The 12,965-nt window shown below is 44.5% G+C and overlaps 1 protein-coding gene across 3 annotated transcripts in view; it reads left to right on the top strand.

Moving 5' to 3' along the window:
• Positions 1-12,965, top strand: part of nav3 (neuron navigator 3) — a 294,795-nt gene that overhangs the window by 156,565 nt on the left and 125,265 nt on the right. For all 3 annotated transcript variants that reach the window (XM_054624281.1, XM_054624280.1, XM_054624279.1), the window contains exons 2-3: positions 5,955-6,072; positions 9,087-9,139. In XM_054624281.1, coding sequence (XP_054480256.1) covers positions 5,955-6,072; positions 9,087-9,139 — 171 coding nt within the window. The remainder of the gene's footprint in view (positions 1-5,954; positions 6,073-9,086; positions 9,140-12,965) is intronic.

The following is a 12,965-nucleotide window of genomic DNA, read 5'->3' as shown; positions in this document are numbered from 1 at the left end:
CGGTTTCTTGCGCTGGCTGACGCGTGCGAGCACATCCAACACGGTTTGTGTGTCCAAACTTCTCCCCGACGTGCAATTATGTCATTTTCTGCTCTGGGATTTCCCCAGAGAGGACGAAGTGGCTTGGCAGAGTGAGGCAGCGAGCAAACAATGAGCGAATGTGTCAGTTTTTAGCAGCATGAGCTTCTCTCTCCTGTTATCTGCTGATCTTAGTGGAGTCATTTGGGATAAGACCAGCCTAGAAGCTAGAAGGTGCTGGTTTAAATCCTACAGAATAGCTCAGAACAGCTCCTTAAGCTCCCACAAGCAATGTACCTGCATGTCCCGAACTGCTCAATGACGTATCAGTGGTACAAATGTAGCGGGACCTTGAAGGCAGCATGCTAATCAGTTTTCCTTGGAAGAAATAAGCCAAACAAACACTTAATAGGCTCTCAGGAAATAGTGAGTAAGACTTTGGCTCTGGAGTCAAAGGAGCTTTTCTTCTGGAAAAAGAAGTCAGAGTGAATCGTTGTGTTTTTATAAGCCCCATTTTAATCCTAACGTGCATTAATTGATTACTCACATTCATTCATTCTCTGTTCCATCTGTTTGTTGCATTCGATTAGTGTTTTATCACCATGTGGTTCATCGCGGCTGTAAACACAGCTGGATAGATCTGTAGCCGATCACTAGACATTTGGCACGTCAACAAACGCCCTTGCCGCTCGCCGCACTCTCATCCCTCCAGATTGCAGTCCATCGCCCCCTCTAACAAAAAAAATAAATAAAAATTGTTGTGGATAACGCTGTCACCTAAATAGAGTTCTTACTTACTCGATCCCTCCTCGCCGGCGCCAGGCCGCAAAGGAAACTCGGAGTGTGTGATTTGTATATGGACCGGCGTAAACTCCCTGCTTGGGTGTTTGAGAGATTGGAGCGGGGCCACGTTGGATGGCTGCCTGCTGCCATTACCTCAGGATTAGGTGGGTTTGTGAGGAGGCCTCTCTAGTCCGCTTCCAGGACAAGATAATGACGGTTTCTAAAGGGAACAGTGATGCGTCAGACTTATCCCAGGAAACACCAAAAAAAGGTTTAGATAGTGGAAATGGCTTCCAGGTGCTCCCATAACGTAGCTCGACACTGACAGTTGTGTGCCCCCCTCCTCCCAGAAATCTCCCAGTTATCTTTCATTCTGACCTCTTCCTCACTGGACACACTTGAAGCAGCAGATGCTCACAGTGAGATATCTCCACGATGAGACAACTCATCTGTTTTACTGACCCTAGAGGAACGCATCCACACTTTTGTTTTCTCTACAGTTTGCTATTGGATGCACAGCTGTCCAGTTACACCAGCTTTACTTTTGGAAACCTATTTACAAACCCAGCAGCCTTTCACAGTCTTCCTTCACTGGCTCCCAATTTACAAAGTACCACAAGGCCTTGAGCCCCAATGTGGATGATCTGCCCAACTTTCAAATATGAAAGTTAAAGATTCACTCTTGTTATTTAAAGCCTCCCCTCCACTTAGATATGTATTTTGCATATTGCTAGTCGAATGTGTGACCTTCACTGTGCAGAATGCAGAGTTTGATGCTAGAATGCTGATTTCACCTTCAACATCTGGAGGACAAAAGTTTCTCTGTGCTGACCTGAGATCTGAGCGTTTCACTCGAGCTTGTTTTAGTGCAGCTAGTTTGGAGGCCAACATTATAAAAATAACATATCAAATCACACGTTGATATTTGAAGTGGTACTTTTATGTCTTAAAACATGGCGTGGGTCTTTAACTGTATTATTCATGTAGATACCAGCCTGTACTTTGTTGTTATCATGCAGGCAACATTTTTCTTTCATGCATCCAGAAATTATTATCCTTTTTTTTATTCTGTGGTTCTTCCCAAACACCACCGGTCAGTTGAACAGTACAGCCAGTACAGATTTTCTGTTGAGTTTGACTTTCTGTGCGCGTCTTCTTTCTCCATAAACCTTCATGCCATCCCATCCTGGCTGTCTCATCCCCTTCTCCATCACTCCTGGTTTGTCATGAGAGCAGAGAGACGAGGAGGAGGAGGAGGAAAATAATCAGGGAGGAAGCTCCATCACATCAGGGCTCAATCGATCTGGCTCATTGCTTGTTTTTTATTTTTTAGTTAACGCAGCTTTTACGTCATGTTTCATTACATTTAGGACCCGCGTCGAAGCACTGGGTCACCCGTGCCAAGTCTGTTTTGGTTTTTTTCCAGCCTGTGCAGCCACATAGGAGACGTCCTTCTTGGTTTTTTTCAAACAGCACTGCACAGCTTAAACGTCCTCCCAGCGACTGTATACATGCACAAATCCCTTGAATGCAATTAAGCTCTTAATTCATTAGACGCCGTTGAAATGGAGCCCTGATTAAAGAGCCCATACATCAGCAGTCACTCAGTGGAGGGACATTGATAAACACAGGGAGTTCTGCACAGTTTGACTTCCTCCTCCTCCTCTCACTCCTCTCAGCTCTCTCTCTCTCTCTCTCTCTCTCTCTCTCTCTCTCTCTCTCTCCTCTCCCCCTGCTCCCCCCGGAGGCTCAACAGCGCCACTGCAGCCTCTGCCAATAACACCTGCGTAGCTGTAGTCACTGCATTGTGATCAGGACTGTTGGAGGCAGTTTATCGGCTCCGGGGCGAGAGCTGTTTTTGTTGTGAGTGGTGCTGAGCTGGGGGAGAGATCTGCAGAGAGGAGGAGAGGAGAAAGATACTTCATCAGTAAGGATAACATCAGCACAGAGACGGGACTTCTGCTGATTGATGCTGGACTGCAGAAAGACAGAAAGGGTGGGCAAGTGGAGGGGATGCGTGTGTGTGTGTGTGTGCGTGTGTGTTTGCTGTTAAATTTGTATAGATTGCATGTGCGTGTTGTCTCATCCAGCATGCGCGTGCGTCTCCATGATGTCAGTCGTCTCAGTCATCACAGCTGGAGTTTGGCGTTGATGCTGATGTTTTGCCTCTGTCGTAGCTCCGGCTCTGCCTCCCCAAAGCGACTGGGATTGAGAGAGAGAGAGAGAGACAGGGAGAGAGAGGGGTTAACGGGTGCAGTATGCTGATGACAGACTGAACTCTGAGCGCCACTGAGGAGTCGCGAAGAGAGCGGATCAGTGAGTCTGTGCTTCCTTGGAAAACGTTGCTTTTGATGTCTGTGCTTTGTCAGAAAGCTGAGGGAGGAGAGGGGACCAGAGAGTGAGGGGGAGGAGGAGGGGGGACAACAGGTCCCAGGTCAGGCTCAAACCCAGGACATCGCAGTTACACCTGCAGGCTTCAACTGGCTCCGAAGAGATTCTTAATCACCTTAGCTCGATTGACATTCACCCTTTTTCTCGCAGTGTTTCAAACCAGAGTTTCCGAAAAAACATCCAGATCTAGAAGTCGCTGGCTTAAAGGCAGATGTCTTCAGATTAACCGGCAACGTTTCTTTTGTCTAATTTCTGTGTCAAACTAATCAATAGAACAGACTCGGTTCATACAGCAATAAAGCAACCAAAAAGGGGTCAAAGAGCTCAGCTGACAGGAAGTTGGATACACAGGGTTTAACATTCTGTGATGGGACTCTAACGTTTGGTTTGAAGTAGCTTTTTTTGTTGGATGTCACCAACATTTTGTTAAACACCTTTATTGTCACTCTGTGTGAAGCTAGAGTTGTGTTGCTGCAAACGCCACTATAAAACAAACTTTTCCAAATGCAAATGCAAAGTTTTGACCTCCAGGCTAGACAGCGATCGAGCATAGCCCTGGAGATGTGTGTTTATTGGAGTCAGATCCCTCCAGGAGCTGCAGCAGATGCAGAGGCAGCTGGCTATTTTAGCCGCAAATTCGCCCAGATTGAATTCATCCGTTGGGGTATCTGGCCCGCTCCACCACCTCCTCTGGAGGAAGTGATCGAAAGGCCTCTCTGTTTTCCCAGAGATGTGAAGTGCCTTTCCATCCACCTGTTTTTTGAAGTGCATTTTCAATAAGGGAAAGCACTGAAAATTTATTTTGATACACTCAACTCAAGTAGTGGATGAAACGCACATTCGTTGCATTCTCTTCTTGCTGCTATTCTGGAGATTTTGTGAACTTTTGCGCTAAATTTGAATTTAAAGCTTACCCCGCTGACTCTTTACTCTCTAGAGAGAGAGATGTATGGCAGCAGGAGGTGGCTGCTAAAACAATGCAACAGATCAAACACCCCTCCTCGTCTTCGTCTCAGGTCTCTGATGAACCTCGCTGTCCAGCAGTTCGTCTTTAAGCCTTGGTGGACTTTCCTGCAGCCTGATGTGTGACTGTATCTGTCATAATTCCTCCCTATGTTATCCATCCTAATCGCCTGTTTGTTTACTTGCCCCCCGATGGGATGTGGTTTGCATATGCAGTGTGGGTGTGTGTGTGTGTGTGTGTGTGTGTGTGTGAGCCCCTTGCGTGTGTCTATTTGTGTACATGTGCATTCGTTTTCCTTTTTTGTTTTCGGCTTTACGACTCCTCATCACGGAGAAAGTGGCCGAGGGAAACCACAACAGATCCAAAGTTCTGAGAGGCGGCGTCTTTAAAAGGAGCTCTTCTAAGAAAGAGAAAAGAGCGGGAGAGGAACGCTTTTAATTACGGGGGCGGCGTGAGGTAAACGAGAGGAAAATGGGATCATTTCATCATGAGGAACACGTTTTATGGGGGGGATTCCTTCTTAAATGTCAACCATTGGCAGTGCCGAGGAGCCAGTTCTAGAGACTTCATCTGCAGACAGAAATGTTAAAGTTCCACCACACAGTTTGACAGCGTAAAGTACATCTGAATTAATTCTTCTTCTTGACACCCCCCCACACTCAACGGAAGATCTGGGGATTTTCACCATTCAAAGCTCTTCACGCCTGCATTGCTCTTTCTTCTTTTTTTTTTATCCGGGGATAACAAGAAAAGTTTCCCTCAGCAGCAGAGCAGCATATAGTGTCTTTATATGGGCTGGTGCAGCTTTTCTTTTGGTCCCAGAATCTCAATTTAAGCCTAGCAGGAAGAAAGACGTTCCTCCACAGCTGTCTGCGGAAAGTTTCTATCAAACGGGCCCAGTGCGAAGAACCGGCTGTCTTTTCTTTCACGTCATTTCCCAGGATGCTGTCTGGTAATTAGTGAAAGAGTAGTAGAAGAAACTGCATACATGAAGTTTGAGGGTCTATAAAACTACTTTGGGTGCTTGAAACAGCGTCTCCAGGACGGATGGAGGTCCTTCAACCTTCGCAGCTTCTTCCACCCTTAAGTTCATGTGTGGAAAATGGAACCGTTTGCACCCACAAGAACCCAATTCTTTAAGTACACTCCTGGGTCCACGGGGCAAAATGCGGTTCACATCTTTCAGAGCTCGGTGAAACTGCAGCAGCTGTCCAGATCAGTCTGTCGGCCGTCCGGACAAACCATTGCTTGTCGGTCGGCTCAAGGAACTCTGATGACAGATGAAACGGCCGCTAAGAGGTTCAGGTGACAATACAATAGATTACCCGACATCTTCCGGGTTTAGGAGCACACTCGGGGAAATATAATCCGCCTGTTATAGCAAACGTATTCATGATGAAAAGGTCATTAGTTTGAGGAGAGAGTCCAGTTTTAAGCTTATTCTTACTCGTGTCCAGTTTACTACTGTGTTGTTTTCCCATCTGTATTCAGGTTCTTCAAAGTACTATGATATAAACACAGACTCCATGTATTTGACAGTACTGGCTGTCACATTAACACCCATCTCATCTATCTGTGTTAATTGTGTTTGCCGGGGTAAGCTTGAGGGGCCAAGACAGAAACTCCCCCTTCCTTTTTTTACACCGTCCAACGTACACTGTGTTTCAAGTAAATGGATAGCTGACTCTTTGCCAATTGTTAAACCTGTCACACACACACACACACACACACACACACACACACACACACACACACACACACACAAACATTAACAGGACGTCTTGTCGTGTCGTTGCAGATTTACACGGACTGGGCCAACCACTACCTGGCCAAGTCTGGCTGTCAGCGCCTCATCAAGGACCTGAGCCAGGACGTCACCGATGGAGTCCTGCTGGCACAGATCATCCAGATCATAGGTAGGCTACCGCTCACACACACACACACACAACACACACACACACACACACACACACACACACACAAACAAACACACACACACACACACGCCTGTGTAAATTGACACCTAAACTTAATTCAATTGCAATAATAATGATTATTATTACATAATTACCATTACAAATGTCCGCTACCAAAGCAGTATAATGTTTACTTCCAGGTTTAAATGTTTAGAAATAATATTAATAAAGCAGAGATGAATAAATCAGTGTGTTATCAGCAGTAATAAAACACTGCGTGTGCCTGTAATTCATTCTGTCTGGTAGATGAAGCGACCACCCACGCACACCCACACGCACACACACTCTATGTTTGGTCTTTGTTGTGGTGAGTTGCAGGGAAGCTGCTCCTCAGTCTGATATTTGGGCCAAATCTCTGCAGCTCTCTCTTGTTTTTGGGTGGCGGGGTGAGCTGCAGCAGCACACATCTCTGGCTCTGTGACACCCTGGGGTGCAGTAGGCATGTGTCTCCCATTGGACCCCAGAGACAGTTTACTCCTCTGTGTCTCCCCTTTTTGTGTCTCTATGTCTCCCTCTCTGGCTCTCTCATTCTCTTCGTCTCCATCCCTCCGTCTTTCCCTGCTGAACTATTTCTAGGTCTCTCTCTCTCTCTTTGTCCTTCTCTCCTCCCTCTGATCTCACTTTCTCTTTTTCTCCTCCCACTTGCTTTTACCAGTGTTGGGCCGTAAGACATTTACTGTCTGACGCATTACAGTAGTGCGCCTTCCCTTTTGGGCAAAGAGCAGTGTGAGGGATTACAATTAAAATGCAGCGATGGCATTTCAGTTACTAATCTCCGTAACCTTGTTACTTTGATATCTTTAAAAAGAGGGCAGCTTTTTTACCGTCTCACCAGGAGTGTGATGGACGGGGGTAGGTTGATGGTGTTGTCTTGGGGACCTGTTAGTTTGGTGCAGCAGCTGGAGGTGGTGGAAGGAGACAATCATGAATGCCAGAAGAGAAACATCAGTGACATGAGTCCCATTCTTCATATATTGTAAATGTCCCTGTTGTGGGACTAATAGAGGATTATATCATTTTATTTTATTTTATCTAATCTTATCTAATCTCAGGAACATCTAGTGCTAACTTCTTCAAATTTGGCACAAACATGAATTGAATTTTCATGACATTGAATGGACTCAATGATGAATTGATCAGAATTCAATGGTCCAAAATCATTGATCACACAAAATGTGTTTTGATCCATAACTCAAGAATTTGTCTGCCTATCATGACAATTTCACACAAATGTTTAAAAGGATAAAAATGCTGAAGAACTGATATTTTGGACATACATGGCAGTAAATTGCAACTTGATTGGTTTGCGTAGGGAAACAACCAATAGGATGGATTCTAGTTGCATACAGGAGCGCAAACTCATATTTGTTTGCACGTACGGTTCACGTCTACAGCCGGCGTAGTGATTCATTTTGGGCTGTGCGTTGACGGGCTGCCGTTGCAGACACAGGTGGCCGATGACACAAAAACGACGGCATGCGGTCTCTCACCGCCACACAGATTTCGATAGATCGGGTTGAAATGTCCCAATTGACCGGTTCGCCTTACAAGGACCTCTGGTGGCTACGCAAATTATGACTGTTTATGACGATATGTTTCCGAAGCAAAGGCAGAAGTAGCACGACACTGTAGCTCAGGTCAGAGATCAACCACGGAGTATACATTTTTTACTGTCATTCAAGACAAATTCCTACTTCATGATATTGTGCTCAAATAATATAAAATTGACTTTTCTTTTTAACGGTTCCCATCTAACCAAAAGCCAATGCTGGTGACATCAGTCTATGGTTAGTGTCTCCCTGTTAAAGGAGATTAATTATATGCACGTCACGTAGAACAGCATCATAAAGAAATAAGTACACACCACTTTGACCTAACAAAGATCCAAGTAGGATCGAAACTAGGCAATAAAACTGTGGCATGGAGTAGCGTGCAGGCGTTATTTCCTCAACCATATGTAACTACTTTTTAATCAAACCCTTAATTGACCTTCTGTAACAGTCATATACATTGTGGTCAGCATGCCAGATCAGAAAGCAATCATGTGGTCTATTCATGGTTGGTAAATACCACCACTGACTGCCTGTTATACCCACCGATAATCACACCGTGATAAATAATGAGTGATTTCGAAGCAACTCTCTCAGCTCTGGCTCTCAAACATTGTTTTTCGTCTTCTTACGTCTACTGTCTTTGCTCTCTCTCTCTCTCTCTCTTTCTCTCTCTCTCTCTCTCTCTCTCTCTCTCTCTCCCTTTCCTTTTCTTTGTGTCTCTGTTACTGTCTGACTTCTCTCTTTCTGGGACTCCCTGTGTTTTTCACACTCACAAACACATTTCCATCTCTATTACATATGCTGCCTTTCTCAGCAATGCAGTCTGTCTCCCTAAATCTCTCTTTTTTTCAACCCTTCTCTTTTACTCTCTTGTTCTCTCCAACTTATCTCTCTCTCTCTGTCTCCCTCTCTCTCTCTCTCTCTCTCTCTCTCTCTCTCTCTCTCTCTCTCTCTCTCTCTCTCTCTCTCTCTCCCCGTTGGATTGAAACTTTACCCTCCCTGCTCGCCCCCCAACAGACAATGAGGCCAAGCTGGCCTGTCAGTAATTCTCTTGCGGCAGCTGACGAATTAGGCAGCTTTGCTTCCCAGACCTTTTCCTGCGTCGCTCTGCGACTCAACACACACACACCCACATATACACACATATACACACACACACACACACACACACACACACACACACACACACACACACACACACACACACACACACACACACATATACATAAACACACACACTCACACACACACACACACACACTCTCCTACGCTAACCTCAGCAGAGGTTTCCTGCTGGATTTGTGCACCTGAACTCCAAAGCTACTGGACGTTGTGATGTTAAAGTTGGGTAAATGGGACGACAGTAAACATCTCGTTTCTTCATTTCCTTCTCTCATGCAGCGAATGAGAAGGTGGAGGATATCAATGGCAGCCCCAGGAGCCAGTCGCAAATGGTGAGTGTTACAACTTTAATATTCAACTGTATCCATCTTTAACGCACTGGGAATTATATTTATGAGGAATATCTGAGGCTACTTTATCCTTCTACTTCATTTCAGAGGGATGTATTGTGCTTTTTACTCCACTTTGCTTTTTTGACATCTGTTGCAACTACTCAGATTTAGATAATAGAATACATAAGAAAAGCTTCTGAAATATTATACATTGTTAAACCAGTGGCCCCTAACCTTTTTGCTTTGTGGCTTCTCAGAAAGAAGTGTCTTCTTGCCAGCTCCTTGTCATATTTTAGATGTATGGGTTGTTATCAGTTTAACCTAAGAGACATTTGTCCACTTAAACTTCTCAGATGGTGTCTTTTGTATTTGAGGCCCAAAGATGTCAATTTATTTGATATTTCACCAAAAAGCAAAAGATGACAGAATTAAGATTTATCCTGTGGCCCTTTGGAGGGGGCCAGCAAAGAAACCAATCATATAGAGCAGTTAAAATCAGCACCACCTTGACAGGCTACATCATTAAAATGCTGTTGATGTATCAGTATTAACAATCCAGTAATGTAGTACACTTGAATATCACTCACATGGGCCATTTTCCAGCAAGCTGAGGACTTAAGTATCAGTTAGGGTGTATGTAACCTGCCACTCTGATTACTAATGTAACGTATATAAAAAGTCACATTTCTCCTACTTGTTGCTCTGCGTATTAATTTCACTCCATGATTCCAAGCAGCAAATCGTGACCACTCTGGTCACAAACCATCATCATCTTTATTATTCAAAAAAGATGGTGATGGCTGTAGTAACCACATGGCCACTTAACCTGAAAACTCTAAACCCACACTGGACTGACTAATAATCTGTGTAATCTGGCTGAGTGGTGCTGGCGGTGTCGTTTCCCCACTCTCTGTTTTTAATGAGATGACGGGCTGCCTAACCGCTGATTGTCGTCACTGGGAGATGATTGCCCCTCACTTTAACTAGAGTTGACTAAGTGTTTATGCAGTGTCGGTTTTTGCCCTGGCATCTTCCCTCCTGCCATTAAACCTGACTAAGGCTATGTAGCTGCTGCGGCACGCTGTGGGCGAGGAGTGTGTGTCTGTGTGTCAGTCTTTGTGCCCCTTTTCTTAAAGCTGCTTTGTATATGTATAGCTCACTGTGCAGCACCATATATTTTGTCCTAATGTGTGAGAGTATTTCAATGTTTCCGTTAGTAGAGAACGGATCCAAGGAGTAGCAGAGGGTTTTTTCCAGCAGGGCCCCATTACTTCTTTACAACTGGTTTCACACGTCCATCGCAGTTCTTCCTGCTGCTGTAATGGAGAAAGACTGTGCACTTGGGCTAGAAAAACAACTTTAAAGAAGCAGGAAGGAAGAAAATGTCAAGGTCATGTAATGCAATGTGAGTCCTGGTGACCCAGTGTCAGGGAAATGTGTCAAAACCAGCTCTGGAAAGATAAAATTTATTTATTTATTTGTTGTCATATGAATCCAATCTGGTCCTTATTGACGCACCGGTCGCTAAGGGCAATCTGCAAGCAGTGTGCCACTTGTATGTGGCTTGCTCTTTGTCTCAGTGACTTACTGAGCCCATTGATCCACCACCTGCTCTGACCACAGACGGCCCGGCCAGCTTGGGAAACTGACGTTTTGAGGAAGCAGGGTTGCTTATGGCGCGGGCGCAAAAGAGGGGGAAGGAAACATCTGACAACACCAACACATATAACATCCACAGAGATGAAGCCGTGGACCAGCATGTACTGTTTGTAAAAAATCAAGGGAAGCAATCATATAGACGATCTCTATGAGCAATTCATAGTCATTTAATTTGGTTACCTTTGGTTACCGTTTTCTTCAGCAACCAGGAAGAAAGTTTTTGCGCACATGCCCTGCTTTATTTAGCCAATTCCTCGTTAAACGTAAAGTGATAAACTGTTACAATAACCTCATTTTCTCGTGTTTTGGTCATAATTATTTAATCAACAAATCTGTTTATTTTTTCTGAACTGAGACCGGAATGAATAAACATGAGTCACCATAAACTGGCCGCAATGCGATTTCTCCAACTTGCATACACACCGCAGCGATGATGCGGGTCAGATAACAGCTACCAAAACGGTCCAATCGCTGCCTTACCTCTCAGCCAATGTGACTTAATGTACACAGCTCTCAGTTAGTTAAAAAAGGTCAGTGTGAAGAGAAACCAGGCCAGAATTATAGAGCAATAATGTAGCTTTTCACTCCTTGGCCGACCAAATGAGCTAAACCCCCTAAGGAGACCAAGGTGATGACACATGAACGTATTGCTCTCCAAGTGCTAATCTAATTTCTTAGACTTGTTTATCCCACGGGCTTGAACGCCGTTATCAATCAGGAGTGTTCGTTATTTACAGTCAGCCTTTCCCCCGTCTTGAGAATAACTCATTTTTAAAAACATTTGGTAGCATATTGATAACTCGAGCCATGAATATTGGAAACCTGCCACTGGCCCACCTACTGTATAGCACCTGGAGCTTAAACTCCTCGGCCAGAGACATCACAGTAGCAGCTGTCAGTGGCGAGGCAGACAAGTTTTTGTTTTTTCCCCCACCACTTGGGACTTGAAACGGTGATCCTGCAAGCACAAGCCAGTTTGTCCGAGTTTTGGGCCCGATGAGTGGACCGAGGCCAAACGGAGCAGCTGCTGGAAGCTGAGGAGCAGAAACCAGCACGGCATCTGCAAGCTTTAAGGATAATCTGCTAACATAATGCGCCCTTCTTCTCCAAAACCCTGTGTTCACAATGAGAGGGATCCACAAGTCAGCTGAAGTTCTAGCATTTCCTGCAGAGCTAATCCTCCAGAAAAACACTTGGCCTATGCGTGGACGATCGGTTAGAGTAATCGCCACGAAAAAGGTCTTTAATAGCTTCTCACAGACATCTGACACCAGCAGACAATTCATCCACTTCCTTTTTTATTTTCTTCCAAAGTTATTTTGTTTCATAATACTCCAATTGCGTCTTTTGCTGGAGTGAATGGTAGCATTTAAAGTGTATTCTATTCATTTTGATACCTGTTCAGATATAGCTACCTGATCTCTATTTTTCCTGTTTATTTGTTTATAGCCATGCCTTTGATTGGCACCTGCAAAATTAACAGTAATAAAGTTATGATTATAAGCCAAAGGGTATCAACTCTGACTGAAGGTGGCTAATGGGATAGTGCAGCCAAAAAACTGTTATGTATGAATTATTAGCCACCCAAATTCACCCTCCTCTACTGGATCTAATTTGATCTCTTCAGGAACAATATGTGACAGAGTCTGACCTTTGATCTTCTTATTGTTATAGTTTATTCATAGTGTGAAGTATTAATACTAAAAGGTCAATCTTGGGTCACAAGATGGAATGCCCCCAGCTTTGAGAAAGCTGTCCCTTAACTTTCCTGCGACTGGAATAAATGCAGTAAAAAAAAGACGTCTAACTTTTAACTAACAGCTCGTTGATCCTCTCTCAGAATCCCTGGTCTTACTACTTTGGTAAATGCAGACAGGTTTCCTTTCTTAATGTTTCTCTTGAGGTTAGAGCAAATGCAGTGATTATACAACAGAACGTCAGACCCTCAACTTTGGCCACATCTGTGCTGTGCAGTGGTTGCTTCCATACAGACACATCTACGTCGTTAATACAAATGATATTCCACACTTTTGAGGCCTGTTGTTCCCAGTGGTCAGGCTGGACGAAATTGCAAACAGCTTGTGGCCGGGGAATAGTTTCAGTTGGATTTATTGGTGTAGGAGCAAATCATTGCTGGGAATTTGTTCCTGAAATTGGGAGCGGGGAG

Source organism: Anoplopoma fimbria, chromosome 23, assembly GCF_027596085.1.
Source record: "Anoplopoma fimbria isolate UVic2021 breed Golden Eagle Sablefish chromosome 23, Afim_UVic_2022, whole genome shotgun sequence".
NCBI classification, from domain to species: Eukaryota; Metazoa; Chordata; class Actinopteri; order Perciformes; family Anoplopomatidae; genus Anoplopoma; species Anoplopoma fimbria.
The sequence above is the reverse complement of the archived record's forward strand: the minus strand, read 5'-3'. Positions and strand labels throughout refer to the sequence as shown.